The sequence below is a fragment of the Kwoniella newhampshirensis genome, chromosome 4 (assembly GCF_039105145.1).
Source record: "Kwoniella newhampshirensis strain CBS 13917 chromosome 4, whole genome shotgun sequence".
NCBI classification, from domain to species: domain Eukaryota; kingdom Fungi; phylum Basidiomycota; class Tremellomycetes; order Tremellales; family Cryptococcaceae; genus Kwoniella; species Kwoniella newhampshirensis.
The window spans coordinates 165,949-181,062 of NC_089958.1; the positions used below are offsets into that span (position 1 = coordinate 165,949).

The window sequence follows — 15,114 nt, forward strand, 5'->3', positions numbered from 1 at the left end:
AATCGATTATACCCATTCCCACATCCGCTGCTATCAGGAAGGAAAGTACCGCGGTGAATCTGCTTCTTCTCGACGGGTCGAGATTTCCTCATCTCAAGATGTCTGACCATGTCGGTCCTTTTTCCTCTTCGACTGTCATTCCGCCGATAGTACTTGGAAGACCTATCGGCGGCGGGGATGGCGAGAAAGGATCGAATGAGGGAGAAGAAGAAAGGATACAGGGCATCGGGTCACCCGATCTTGTCGCCGGAGGATGTGGTCCCACGGTGACTGAAGGCGTGAAGGAAGGACAGAAGAAAAGCCCAAGCCGATCGGATCGAGGTCGACGGATGTCTGCCGAGGAGAACAACATAGAGGAGTCTCAATGGAAGAGGGAGGACTCAATGCATGGAGTAGGGACTTCTTGCTCGAGCACATCACGGGATATAGGCACGAGGATATCAGAAGGTATAGGGGACAACGCAGGAAGCGCAGATATTGCTCTACGGCATTTGACAACTCGATCAGATCTACCAGATCCTCATTCATCGTCGCCATTCGCATCACCGATTACCAGTCCTGCTGCGAATCAACCTATTCGACCGGATAAGACAATTCAAATATCAAACGAGAAGCTGACTCCATCGGGTTTCGTTCCCCCAAGTACCGGTGCGGACGACCCGGATATCGACCGTAGACAGGAAGCGAAGAATACTTTACTGAATCTTCCACCGCCGTTACCCTTCCATCTGTCCGTGGAGGGATTGACCATAGGCGTGCCGGACTGGAAGGCTCCAACGTGAGTCAAGCTTGCTTTGATATTGTGACAAAGTTTTAAAACATACGATCATTACATTGTTCATCTGGGAGAATGATCAAGCTGATCGGTTCTGCCCCTCCCCCCCCCCCTGCCGTAGGTGGCTTCCGAAAGCGTTCACGAAAAAGAAGAAGGCCGTTGCCGAGGAAGGAGAGAAACAGAGGAAGAGGTGGATTCTGAAAGATGTAGGATGTGAATGTAAAAGTGGCGAAGTTCTTGCTATGTGAGTGACAACCTCCGATGGGCTCTCGTCGATCTCACATCGTCTATAATTGAACGCTTCGACTATGTCTGTCAGTCTCAGACGCTGATGAATGTCTCCACAGCCTCGGAGGATCTGGATCCGGCAAGACCACCCTTCTCAATGCCATCGCCAACCGTCTTTCTGGTCTTCCGACAGAACATGGAGAAGTGGCTTATCACGCCGCGACCTCGTCTGGACGAGGGAAGAAGTTGGGAAAAGGCGAAGTAAAAAGACGGATAGGTTTTGTGAGACAACAGGATTTTTTGGTGGAATGTTTGACAGGCGAGTCACTTCCCCACGACGTCAATCATATCATAATTGTATACTGAGTACTGTGCGGTAACATAGTACGAGAAACACTCACTTACGTTAGTCCACTGAGCGGATTCGAGCTCTCTATAGTGAAGGTATGGCTGACCAGGTGTCCAGGCCGCCCGACTAAGACTACCGACATCGCTATCTGATCAGACCATAGTCATCATCGTGGAACAGACAATGGACGAGCTAGGGCTGAGAGAGGCAGCAGATACCGTGGTTGGTGGACCTCTACGGAAAGGTATATCGGGCGGGGAGAAGAGGTATGTGCATGGGAAATGAGAGTGGAATATGTGCTGATTGTGTCGACGCAGACGTTTATCTATAGGTTGTGTACTGGTAACACTGCCCAGTGTCTTGATATTGGATGTAAGTGTAGCTTCGAGACGTGCAATGCTAGACCCACCGAACTGATCATTCCCCTTGTTCGCATTTCAAAGGAGCCTACATCTGGTCTTGGTATGGTGCTTTCACCTCATCTCGAAGTCTGCGATTCCTGCTGACTCACTTGCCTCCTCAAGACGCCTTCACATCCTATCTCCTTCTCCTCACTCTGTCCCAACTCGCTCGACGAGGTCGGACAGTCATACTATCGATCCACGCTCCCCGATCTGATGCCTTTGACATCTTTGACCGCATCGCGCTGTTGTCAAAAGGCGAGATCGTGTATTCTGGACTACGGAGCGATTGCCTTGGGTGGTTTAGCACACTAGATCATGAAGTAGAAAGGGGGGTCAATCCGCTAGGTGAGTCTTAGATGGCGATTCGACTAAGAAGAGCACGTGTTGATACTGGCAACAGACTTTCTCATCGATATATCATCCGTGGACAATCGAACTCCGGAAAACGAAGAAGCATCCATCGCTCGAGTTCATTCTCTGATACAGGCATGGAACACTCGATCTCCCTCGCATTGGACCGATAATCTCGCTACCAAGAACTCAATCAGCGGCAACACGTCCTTAAGTTCGATCTCGTCAGGCCATCCCGATGTCGATCCTGAGCTCCAACGAGTGATCACTGGCCAAGCACCCGACGGCGGCGCTTTTGACGAAGCGAGAGACGAGAAGAGACCCGGACTGTTCAAGCAGACTCAGGTGCTGACTGCCAGAGCACATAGAAACGTGTACAGGAATGTGCCACAGTTGATAGGTTTTGCAATTCAAGCGGTCCTGTTGGGTGTGATTATCGGTGTGACGTACTATAGGTTGCCGGAGGTATGTGCTCTTCGCAGATCTGTGTGAATTATCTTGACGCTTGGCTGATGCATCGACGCAGACTCCCACAGGTATTCAAAGTCTCAAGAATCTGTCGTTCCAGTTGATTCCGGGAGTATTTTACCTGCAACAAGTCTTTTGTAAGATGACATCTTATGATGTTTGCTGGGATATCGACTTATGCCATGGCATGAAGGGATCTACAAGTTCTGTACCGACCTTGTCATTTTTGATCGCGAACGAGAGGTGAGCTTTCCGGTCTGTTGAGGTAGAATATGGGCGCTGATCGCAAGGATTAATTTAGGATCGACTCTATGTACGTCCGCAATTGCTCTTTACCGACCGAAAGCAAGCCTTCCATCGCTAACAGCAATGATTGCAGGATGTTATCCCCTATGTCCTTTCCGACTTCATTTCATACCTCGTCCCCAGCATTCTATCGCCTACCATCTATGTGATCCTGGTCTACTTCATCTCTCGCCTTCGAACTGAAGACCTAGCGGCGAATCTGTTCACTACTATCGCGTCGGTATGTATCATGCTTATGCACCTCGAAGGGCTGGAGACTGACCACGACATCGGTAGACGATCCTTGTTCAAATCACGACTCAGGGCTTGTCTTTACTATCTGTGAGCCGACACTGTTTAGTCAGGTCTTATGACCATGTCACTGATATTTAGCACCGCGATAGGCCTCATTGCTGCGATCATTCTCGTCTGCGTCTGTCGTCGGCAATGCCTTGAATCTGTTCCAAATGTAAGCTGTGACCAGCTCCAAATGATAAAGAGATGCTCATCCACGCTACTACAGCATGAGCTCCGGCTTCATTGTGTGAGTGAAGGAATTGGAAGGTTTGCGGAATCAGATCACCATGACTGATTGACTCATAGCACACATGTGCCTGTCTACGTTTCGTGGATACGATGGATCAGTCCATACTTCTACTCTTTCCGTACGTGAAGACTTGCGAAATGCAAGTGGCCCACATGCTGATCCTGTGAGCTGCAGGTATCGTCGCTACTACGCAATTCAAAGATCGAGTCTTTTCGTGTCCTGTCGAATCCGCTGCAAACCTCAATCAAGTGAGCTAGTATATCGGGCAATGTCACGCGCGTCAGCTGACACATAGCCCTCAGTGCCTCGGGAACAATGTACTGAATGGTCTAAACTTCAACTATTCGATGAACATCGGGGCATGGTTCGGCGGTCTGATTGGCGTAGCCATCGGAGAATACGCGTTGGCTTGTTTCGTGCTCTGGATTTATCCCGCTGGAGGCGTCAAGCATGCGTCAGAAATTGAATCACACAACCGTGGCAAACAAGCCGATGTCATGGAAAGTCACATGACAAGGGATAAGATTGAGGTAGCTGTAAGTGATCTGGGAGCTCTCACTAACCTGTTCGTGAGGGAGACTTATGCTTTGTTCAGGTCCAGAATCTCACATTGACTTGGGAACGACGAGGAAGAGGTGCAATCAAGGATAAGACCAAAGTCATTCTAAATGACGTATCAGTCTCCTTCCCTGGCGAGTCGTGCAGTCTTCCCTTTGACCATCTCAGCTGACGCCCCGCTTAGCTGGCGAAGTCTCCGCCATCTTGGGACCATCTGGAGCCGGGAAGGTGAGCTGAACAAGCCGCGGTATTGACTGAAAGTCTTGACTGATCGTTTGTTGTCCTCCAGTCGACGCTTCTACAATTACTGGCTGGTCGAAACCTCAATCCTGGACCCTTGTCTCGCTTCACCAGCTCCGGCGCGCTCCTTTTCGCCAACCAGCCGATTTCTTCCAACTCACAATCCAACGTTGCCTTTGTTGAGCAAGATGACGACTGGCACCTTCCTTCTTTGACCGTTCGCGAGACTCTGACCTATGCTGCCATCCTAAGGTTACCTGACAAGATGCCGAAGAGGCAAAAAGTAGCCCGGGCAGAGACTGTATTGCGAATGCTCGGCCTCAAGGATTGCGCAGATCTACCTGTGGGCGGTGCGCTCCTAAAGGGTATCAGTGGTGGTGAAAAGAGGCGACTGAGTCTGGCTGTGCAGAGTGAGTCACGATGCCCTCATTTTGTGATGCATTGTTAACACCCGGTCTGCAGTGATCAATGATCCTGCCGTATTGGTAGTGGATGAACCGTGAGTCACTGCTTCCTGCATCAATCTTACTCATCTCGTGCTGTAAATGACGGATGACGTCCAACAGAACATCCGGCCTAGATGCGAGTATTGCCCTCAGCGTAATGCAAGTGCTTCGTGATATCGCCGCAACGGGTCGCACAGTCATTGGTGGGCCTATATCATGCTAGATATCATGATCTCTGTCACTCTTGGGCTGACTACACCTCTCGCAGCCACTATACACCAACCTCGAAGCGATATCTGGAAACTAGCGGATAACGTTACTTTACTAGCTAAGGGAGGTCTCGTCGCTGTGAGCATCCTGGTTGTCCTCAACATTCTTGAGCTGATGATGAGTATAGTTCACTGGAAAACGTGCCGAAGCCGTACATTATTTCCAGTCTATCGGCTATCCGATGCCCTCTGAGTTTTTCAATCCGGCCGATCACCTTCTGGACCTCGTCTCAGTCGACCCTAGAGTGTCGAACCATGAGAAATCGCTGTCTCGTGTGAATGGTCTAACCTCGAGCTGGCATGCTCGTAAAGGAAAGAATGCAAACGGGGAGGAGACGGGAAAGGAATCGAGTAACTCCTCAGCGGTGTTGAAGAGGGGAGAGGGGACAACCTCAATGCGGGTGGCTCTACCGGTCGTTCTGGAGAGACATTGGAAAAATTTGTGGAGACGGAAGGATGTCTTCTTCAACAGACTGGTTCAGACGCCGTTGCTAGGAGGTTTATTCATTCTTTTCTTCCAAAGACTGACCCATGGTCCCTCTGGTGAGTAAATCGCGTCCAGATCTGTGACGCAATAGACTGATTGATCCTCTCGTCTTCATCTCCAGGTGCGCAAGACCGAATTGGTATAACAATTGAGTCTACATCGGCAATCGCATTTGTTGGTCTGCTAAATGCCATGGCGATCTTCCCTGCCGACCGAAACTTGTATTTACACGAAGCCAAATCATCTGCAAGATACAGTCCAGCGACTTTTGTGATCACATACACGATTGTCGAGCTCGGTTTCGAGCTTCTGGGTGGATTTGGCTACGCGGCCATCGTGCGTACTTTACTCGTTTAGACAATTGATTGCTGTTGGCTGAAATTTCTGATGTGTGTAGATGAATATCGGAGTCGGTATGCAGACTTCTGCAAGGATCTACTTTGAGTTTGCAATCACAATTTGGGCAATGGTAAACATGGGAGAGAGCTTCGCTATGATCTTTGGGAGCTGGATCCAGACTGAGGGTCTGACTGTAACGTGAGTGGACTTTGGCGTCTCATTTGCGAAGGGAGCATATCGTGTGCTAACATGACGATATTTATAGGGTCGTTTCAACCATCTTGTCAATGGTTGGGCAAGTCAGCGGTGTGATCTCACTATCGGTACCTGCTTGGTTGGCTGGGGTAAGTTGCTCGAACCACCTCTTTGGTGCACGAGCTGACATTGCAACTACCACAGCTTGCATGGGGTACCTGTGTGAAAGGTCATTTTAACTATCCTCTGCTTCCAGAGGCTTGTAAGCTGACTTGTCTTACAGCCGCCACTCGAGTCCAGATCATCAACGAAGCTGTGGGTCTTGTATTCCACTGCAGTGAGACAGATATCCAGATAGGCACATGTGTCGCACAAAGCGGAGAACAATTGTGAGCTACCATCGTCCCCAATTTCCCTTGCGGAGTTATGATGGGGAACGTAGCTGACACTCATAACTTTTTACAGACTCGCTCTGTTCGGATGGCGTGATCTCAATACTGCGAGGTTTATCGGTATTGTCGTGGCCATTGCGATCGCTTGGAGGATCATGGCTTGGGTGTCGCTCTCCGCACGAGTTGGCGGTCTTAGATAAATAGAAGTGACTAAAGGCTAGCCTCCTTCCTTTTCATCGTTTGTCAAGGGTTTGGGTTCGTATTCGACATCTGTATTTTGATGATGTATGAGCTTTATCTGGTTCAATCATGCATATCTACGCGACGAAGAGATTCGAGAGTTGTGCTGCTACGTCCTGTGTAGAAGCACTTGTAAGGGTGCTTCCGGTCCTTGACACAGCTGTAGAGCCATTGCCTATCGAGGACATACCTAAATCGCCCCGCCATGACTCATTTATCTCTCGGGTTCCCTTCTTCAAACATACCTTTTAACGCTCCGATTACTCCTTGATAATCCTGCCCTTTCTTTTGCACTCAGCATCTCTCGGACAGAATCGGGAAAGGGATATGATACACTGCCGTACTGTATGCCCTTGCCCGTGTCATTCGGGTTGGTTAGTGAGCTAGAGATCTCGGGTGCCGCTGACCGAGAGGTGGTCTTCGAACAACGCGTATACCTTTCATGATCCGGTCTCCTGCTCCAAGCCGCTTCGGTATAGCATTTTGGAGATATCAAGGTATAAGAACCAGTGCAAGTCTGCTAATTGAAGCTCAATCTCAAGACTATTGTAAACACTTCACAATTGTGCAACCACCTTCACCACTCCACATACGTGTTCGCCCCCTTCACCTAGGCATAGCACCGTACAATGTGGATACTGCGTTCCAAGCCTTACTAATCCTTTTCGTCTACCTACTGCACTCCCCTTCATTCACAATGTCGACTGACCGCACCAATCGGATCACCTTCATCGTCAGCACCGAAAAGGTCGACGATCCACCCATAACCCATCAAACCGGATCCAGGTCTACCCAATCAATCTATATACCTTCTGTCCATCGTGATCCTCTCGACGACGAAGAGCCTCACGGGGTAAATCTCCCGTTCGTCAGAAAGGTTCAGGACACAATCGCTGCCAAGTCCCGTGGCAGTACCACGACTGAACACACTTTGAGACCGTCGAGAAGGTCGAACGATCTGACCAGGACTTCGAGGATGGTGGGCGAGCTGGCGGGGCGTACTAGACAGGAAGCTTTCAATAATGTCGAGCGTGAGATCCGCACCATCGCCGGTTCTGCGGAATTCACGGGGGCGACCTCGAAAGCCGCTTCTGGCTCGGGAGAGAGGGGGGACAAGAAGACGATCCCTTGGGCGGTGAGGTGGGATGATTTTGAGCAGTTTTAGCACGGAGATGCAAGTCCGAGTACTCGTAAACGAGTGCTTTGTGTTTGTTTGTTTTTTTCAGTCAGGAGAGGATATGCGGTACAGTACATCAGTCTCATTGATGATTCATTGTTCCATGGGATATCATGGTATACCAACGATCGAAGAGACCATTTGATCAGCACATGAATTTCGACAAGCATGGCTTCGCCACAGTAGCTTACTGGTGGTGTGAACGATGGACTCACTGGCAGGTAGCTAGCTCTGAATCACATTGTAGCGTGATGTCTTTTCCTGTAGACAAGGAGAAGTAGTCGGTTGACAATCATCGGCCACGGAGCCACGGGTTGAGCACACGAGGCCGCGCAATCCTGATCAGGTAGGATACAACCATGTCAGTCTTTCAGGCGACCTAAACCTCGTACCTCGTCGGCTCACTGGTCCTCATGGAAGTCGCAGTCAGTGACAACATGGCACAAAGGAAGGATATCGTATGTGAGCCTTCTTCGCACATCTGTTTCCGGAGGTGGTCATCGTAATGCGCCTTCTAAGCAAGATCTTGAGGAAGTAGGGAGGCCTTCGACTGCACGAAGGCGTTCGCCGTCGTCCCAAGAATATCGGTGTCGCGTCTTCTCGACTGCCCTGGCACTCAGAGGATCGATCATAATGCATCTGTCCGCTTACAAGTACAGAGTACAGTATGAACGATAGGTGGCATCATCCAGCCTTTCCACTCTTCTACATTTCGCTCAATTTTCCCAAATCGTGAAGTGACCAGCAATTGCGAACATGTCTAGCATCGATACCAATACCACTGGCTCCAAGGCGACTATTTCCATAGCGGCTGACTGCACATCCGGCAGGTTCGAGCCTCGCTTCAGTGTCAAGCCGTCCACCGGTGAGGCGGTCACTGAAGTAGCAAATACGGCAGTGGATCGAGCGGAAGGGCTTCGCAACACAAGTCGTGAGGCTAAAAGAGGGTGGACTTTGACAATGGACTCCGAAGAAGAGATGCTTCAGGCCAGTGCCACGGCAGTAAAGAGAATTGTTAACAGTCTCGGGCCGCAATATCAGTCGCAAATTGATGTTGAGGTGAAACGTTCCTAGCGCTGAAGTGCGAGTTGACAAGATCCTGCGTTATTTTGGCAGATGAGCAGAAGAGTTTGGGGAGGAATGCTCACGTTGAGTTAAATCCTACGTTTGGGAACATGTATACAGGGGAATAAACGGGTCAGAAGAAAGTCGCTGTGGACAAACGTGTGATACATATGCCACTAATATGCGCAGTCTACTTCGATGCTACATGAGTGATCCAAGTGGGACGGTGTCAAAGGCTTCAGACGTGTAAGAGTTCTGCCAACATCCCGAATTTACATGACATTTCACTCTCTAATCGTGACTGATCAAAATCATCGATATGGCAGTCTGAAGTGACAGGCTGTCAAAGGGCGGGTCAGCCTGATTCGTCTTACACAGAACTTCCTACCATACCCGGCTGTCCTATCATTGTTCGTCCCAAAAAGATATGGTGTCCATTTCGGTATTTTCTGAAGTCCTCCAAACCCTATCGTGATCATGCAGTCGCCTCCCTGATGGCTCGCGTGGCCAGATCTCCAGTAAGAAGCGGTTTTGCACTCAAGCGGTTCTGCACTCGTTGTGGTCTTTTTGACATTCTCACAGTCAATGTATGTCCATATGCCCTCTCGAGATCGCTCATGTGCTTGCAAGAAACGCATTGGTCGTTTTTGAGTGCCTTACATCGTCAAGAGTTGGGGAACTCTCTCTAGTATCAAAAGTCCCATATTCCTGCAATATAACTTCAATTTATACTCTAATACGCACATGAAGAGGAATGATCCCTGGTGGTGGTACACTGATTGATCACTGTTTCTTGTTTGTCACACACATAGACGAATTTGCAGTCGCCACATAACCCGAGGACCTTGCCTGCTCTACACTGCACTCAATCCTGTTCGTGCTGTACTCGGATCGCAGTACAAAGGTTGGGACAGTGTTTGCATGGTCATATTTAGCGCATTATTTCCAATGTGGGAGCCGTTGAACCGCTTGCGACTGATGTGCTGCCACCCATAAAGGAGAGAATGGTGTTTCAAAGAGTAGCGGGATCTCAATTGCTGGGACCTAGCACAGGAAGGGTCGCAGCGGTTTATCATGTACGAATGTGTCGATAAGTCGTGCAAAGCCTCATTGCAGCTATCCATCCTCAACAACAACCGCGTCAGTCAGCAGTCAGGTCAAATAGAACGCAACATATTCTCACTCACTTCCCGTACACAACATGAACTCACAGGTTGGTCAATCGTGCTCATCAGTCGCATCGGAGGTGGATGCGCACAGCGCAGCCAAAGATATTTCTCCGGTTTCTTCCTACAACTTTGGGGGTGGTCCACCGCCCGATGATCCTGCCAACGGTTCCAGGGGCATGACCAGTGCCACGTACATTGACACAACTGAAGCAGAAACAGAGGATGGTATGAGGTACCCCATACAGCCCTCTTCTTTGGTCACTAACACGACAACGCACCAGCATACTGAGGTGGAGATCAGGAGCATGCCTGACAGTGTGTACCATCCTTCCAGCGCTGTATCAGAGAAGAAATGAGTTTGCATAAAAGAGGGAAGTCCCGCCTCCTTATCTGGGGTTGTTTGCACACGCTTCTATGGCTAGTCCAGCCGTATTGTAGGTAGCGAGGGTCTAATGCATCTCTTCGACATCAGCTTTGCACTGATGTCACAACGACAAATTGTCGTCGGTGCGTCATATGTCTCCAGTGATATCGTTCTACAAAATCTGCTGTGTGATTGGTGTCTTCGATTTTAAGGCGCTATACTGGGCAATTTTTGACGGTGATGGTGGTCGAGAAGGGATCGCTTCGCATGGAATCGTTTCGTGGGGGAAGCGAACACCGCAATCGAGCTCAAAGTGATGTCAAAGTCGCCAGGCCATAAAACTCCAGCCTCCGATGAGCTCTTGACGAAAAGCGAACTGGATCTTCCCCACTGCTTCATGTTGCGCGACTGGAAAACGTTCCTTCGTATCCCAAAGTGTGTTCGACAAAATTCACATAAATCTTCCGCGATACCGAAGTCAGATTAGACACAAAGTGACTGGATACGGCACGACAAGTCCGTACGGGCATCGAACGCATAGGGCGCACATTCAAGTGGACAACTTACTGTCGAATCTTTCCGGAACGACCAAGGGCACCGCTATCCGATCACCAGTCACTGTGAGAAGTAAAATCTTGTATCAAGTACAAAGAGTTTGTAAAGAATCTAACCAGGATCTACAAGCTTTCATCTTGTTTGCTTCCATATCGGCATAAACAAGCGTCGCCTTCCACTAGGTGCGTCTCGATCCCAAAACGTATTATCTACCATCACACGTCGTACACTTCACCATCGATCATACGGCTGAACAATGCCATGAGTATCTGCTTTTGATCACTCTGAATATGGTATACCGAGGGTGCACTTCACAGTAAATTCCCCCCGGATCAGAACTGAATTTACGCCCCGACCGTTCAGGCAGATTACATTGAAGACAATGAAACACAGCATGAAAATCTTGAGCTTCAGCTTTGTGAACACGAATTGTGCCAGCGCTCTGCAGAGGATACAAGAACAGAATGGCCTGAGCGCTTCAACGCCCAATACTGATGGACTTGCCAAGACGACCACTGGGAGGATATCGATCAATTGCTGGTGCAACAGTCCACAGCTCTCGATTAACGCCTCGACTGGTCGTCCAGCCTCAAGCATGAGGGAGAGACCCGGTGAGCAGCAACCAGCTCTTAAGGCTTAACGCTGGCTTCCAATCGAACTTTGGAATATCATCATCTCGGTCAAAGTGAGACGAGACCGCACTCGCGCCTCAAGTTACAGATACGATGCAGGCGAAGAGATGGAGAGGAGGGTCGAACCACAGTGGGTAGAACCTGGAGAGCGGCGTGACGGTAGGATTTTTCGCCACTCCGGTTCCAATGTATGCATTGACGTGATCGACTGCGGGACGGACAGTGCAGGGGAAAGGAGCCGACGGGGCTCTTTTCTCGCCGGGTTGTAAGGGAAGAGTACCACCTTTGTGCTGCGCGTAGGCCATGTTTCCTACAGACTGTCTTGTACGTCATTGGCTCTTTGCGAGCTACGTCAATTTGGGAACTCGGAAGCTGCAGTCCTCGCTCGCCATGCATCATTCAAGTGGGATTTCATCGACTTCATGCCCCGCAGCCCTTTGTCCCGGCCTGTCAACTTTGCTTGTAGCAAATTGATTCGGTATTTGGCACACCATCTACCATTTGATCAGCAGAGGGTGTATGCCTGCTACAGTCTCACAGTTGCTCCAGACGCTTCTGGTGACATGACAACTCTCGATGCTGTGAATCTTTTAGATCGCACTGTCATTCTTTGCCATTCTGTCACAAGATTGTATTCTATTTTTTGCTATCCAGTCCTTTCACCAACCAAAGCTTTCACCTCCTTTGAGGTATCCTCCCTTCAAAAGAGCAATCAGCAGCATCCAGCTGGATCCATACCTGCTGAGCTGAATGATTGGCTTCCTCTGTGATGTCAAAAGGAAAGGGTGAAGAATGGGTACTGAAACACCTAAATGACCACCATTAGGCGTGGTTGTACACCTTTCACCCTGCTTGCACATATTCCACCTGTGTCACGATGGTCAATGTGGCCTCAGTCAATGAGCCCTATCACACAACGAGACAGTATACTATGAGGAAACGACGATAACGAGGATAACGAGGATAACGAGGATAAGGAGGATAGCGAGGATGGCGAGGAACTTGACGCGGATATCTAGAAGGGCTCGTAGCAGTTCTAGATAGACTGAGGTACCACAGTGATATCGTTGAACGATGAGCAAGGTACTAGGTATGACTTTCAATCGAGAAATCGCTAGAGAAAGACTAGAACAACGAGAACTAAGACCATGTACCTATATATCTCCACTGATCCATCCGCCAGGATGCGTAGAACATCGATCAACTTCCTCCTGTTTCTATCGTTCACCTGCAGCCCCCTTTAACTCGGTCTTCGGCGAGTATATCGAGTTGTGCTCGAAGATATCGAAGAAGTCGAAGATATCAAGAGGGTTTACGTAATAATGGCTTATTCGTGGTCGTGGCGGAATGGCCGTCATGACAACCTGTCACCTTTATGACCTATGATGTCAAAACAAGAAAGGATCACCATCTGCTTTTCATCAAGACTTTAGTGAAGCTCTGCTGTGTCAGTATCTGTCAAAGCATATATAGCTGAAGAATTTGTTCTGCATCTTTCTTCCAACACATCATTCAATCCCATTTCATAACAGTTCAGCTTGACCTGAACCAACCTTGACAGACATATTCATTCTGAAAGAAAAATAATAGATCTCACGCTCTCACATCATCACAACTTGTCTCAACAATGCCAGAAGTTCAGCCAGAATCCATTTCACAACAAGGTACAAGCCGAGTTGATGGTCAAGATTAGTGGTCGCAAGCTTGGAGAACGATGCTGGGCCCCCACTATCTCATGCAAGACGACTGGGGACCCATGGGCCAGAGAAGTGGCAGATAGTGCACAAAGGAGTATAGACTCTCTGCTCCCACTGATCCAGAACCCTGGAATTGGTCAAGAACACAAGTATCATACCCTGACAGAGTGTGAGAACGCTGGCATTCAAACGGTTGTTATGACTTTTGGAACCTTGGACAGGACAAGGAATCTGCAAGACTTTGATTGGTCTGTCCAAGCTGATCCTTACCGACAAAGCGACATGGACTTTGAAACAGAACAAACAGAGTCTGCAAACCGCACACACTCATCTTCAACGTCCAAGTTGGGAAGATGGATGTCTAGATTTTCTCGGTAATCTGTCCATATTGGGTAAGTCGTGGATCCAGCAATCACTAGCATATCCTCACAGCTGATGCCATGCAACATCAGACCAAATACCAAGCAGCAATCTGAGGCGGCCGGAGAATTGCTGAGTATCAGAGAGAGATATCAATGGAAGGGTTTCAAGAGTTGCCAGCTTATCTTGTGCAAGGGCAAGGGGGGCAAAGATAGCATATGGGGATGCACATACATTGCTGGTTGCCTTGCATTGCATGATCTAAACGTTCGACCATTTCCACCCCAAAGCGCTCCATTCTGATCCATTTTCCCGACACTGAATTTGTCCATCATTCAGGCAAATAGAGTTGCCTCATTGATGGTGATATCATCGCTTTCGTCCCCCTCCACTTGCTCGTTCCGTGTCCAGTCGTTATGACCTAAGTATTCATTCGTCGTCGCCTGCACCGCCATCACTCCGCTCTGTTCCACCTCTTCGCGTCGTTGGACCCTGCTGTGGAACGAGTCATGTCGACTGAGCCACCCACGCCGGCTTCTTCGAAGGAGGTAGCGCCTCCTTTGTCCGGTAAGCACAAACCGCAACATCACCTCGTCCCTCTTCGCAGTCTGTCTACTACCGCCTAGCCCTGATCGATATGTCACTCTGACCCTTTCCCAATCATTTCTAGGCTACGCCCTCTGGCTGATCCCCTCTAAACCTGCTACACCCGAATATCAATCTCTCATCTCCCATCTCGCCTCTCTCGAACGAGCTTCACCCACATTTGTACCCCACATCACCCTGCTTCATCCGATCTCCACTTCGATCCCTGTTGACGAGATCAAAGCGACTTTACGAAGCGCAATAGAAAAAGCCAAATCATCTTCTTCCACCACCGCTCAGTCTCCGAGCTCGAATCCGAGTCCCGACTCGAAGTCTTTGTTCCACGGCCCATTGAGACTGAAACCGGCTCAAAGCGGTTCAAAATACTATCAATCCGTCTTAGCCCCCGTCCATCCCACTCCCCCTTTACTCGCCTTACGAAAACAAGTTCAAGAAGCTTTCGGACTGAATGAACTTCCTGACTATTTCCCGCATCTCAGCTTGTTATATGGCGAGTTGACACAGGAGAGGAGGGATGAGTTGGCCAAGGTCGCGAATGACAGGGGGTTCAAGGATGAAGTGGAGGTGGAGGACGTAGTCATCGTTGATAGTGAGGGTGTACCGGAGGGGTGGAAGATGGTCGGAAGAGAGTCGTTAGTTTGATAGCGATACTGTGCGTACCAGTGGTGGTTGTATGAATGTTTGTTACGATATTTGACCTCATTTGTTGATCTATTGTTCCATCTCCCCGCTAGAGCCCTTCCCATACCTATCTTATATACTGGCCGGTACCCGACGCAAGTACACTGGTCCAGAACACCCGTACTGATGACCTCACCACAGCTCATCATGAAGAGCGATGCACCATACCATGCATTGCGTTATGATTATGCGATGTTTCTGACTGCTGATTCATCACCTCCTCTTATACTTGGCC

General features: G+C 49.3%; 2 protein-coding genes across 2 annotated transcripts; both read left to right on the forward strand.

Annotated features, from left to right (window-relative positions):
* Nucleotides 1-98: 98 nt before the first annotated feature.
* IAR55_002065 (uncharacterized protein) lies at nt 99-6,533 on the forward strand (the record flags this gene model as incomplete). Its single annotated transcript, XM_066945182.1, has 31 exons — nt 99-778; nt 897-1,019; nt 1,123-1,322; nt 1,389-1,408; nt 1,470-1,618; nt 1,670-1,724; nt 1,796-1,814; nt 1,877-2,101; nt 2,157-2,572; nt 2,634-2,712; nt 2,769-2,818; nt 2,955-3,101; nt 3,158-3,202; nt 3,265-3,329; nt 3,384-3,404; nt 3,464-3,525; nt 3,582-3,655; nt 3,710-3,943; nt 4,003-4,099; nt 4,150-4,193; nt 4,255-4,615; nt 4,668-4,704; nt 4,772-4,854; nt 4,920-4,999; nt 5,049-5,463; nt 5,529-5,743; nt 5,805-5,944; nt 6,012-6,090; nt 6,146-6,170; nt 6,225-6,330; nt 6,407-6,533. 31 exons carry the CDS (start codon nt 99-101, stop codon nt 6,531-6,533), a joined length of 4,473 nt encoding a protein of 1,490 aa, XP_066803871.1.
* A 7,568-nt stretch (nt 6,534-14,101) lies between these two features.
* Nucleotides 14,102-14,840, forward strand: IAR55_002066 (uncharacterized protein; the record flags this gene model as incomplete). Its single annotated transcript, XM_066945183.1, has 2 exons — nt 14,102-14,159; nt 14,263-14,840. 2 exons carry the CDS (start codon nt 14,102-14,104, stop codon nt 14,838-14,840), a joined length of 636 nt encoding a protein of 211 aa, XP_066803872.1.
* Between the last annotated feature and the right edge of the window lie 274 nt (nt 14,841-15,114).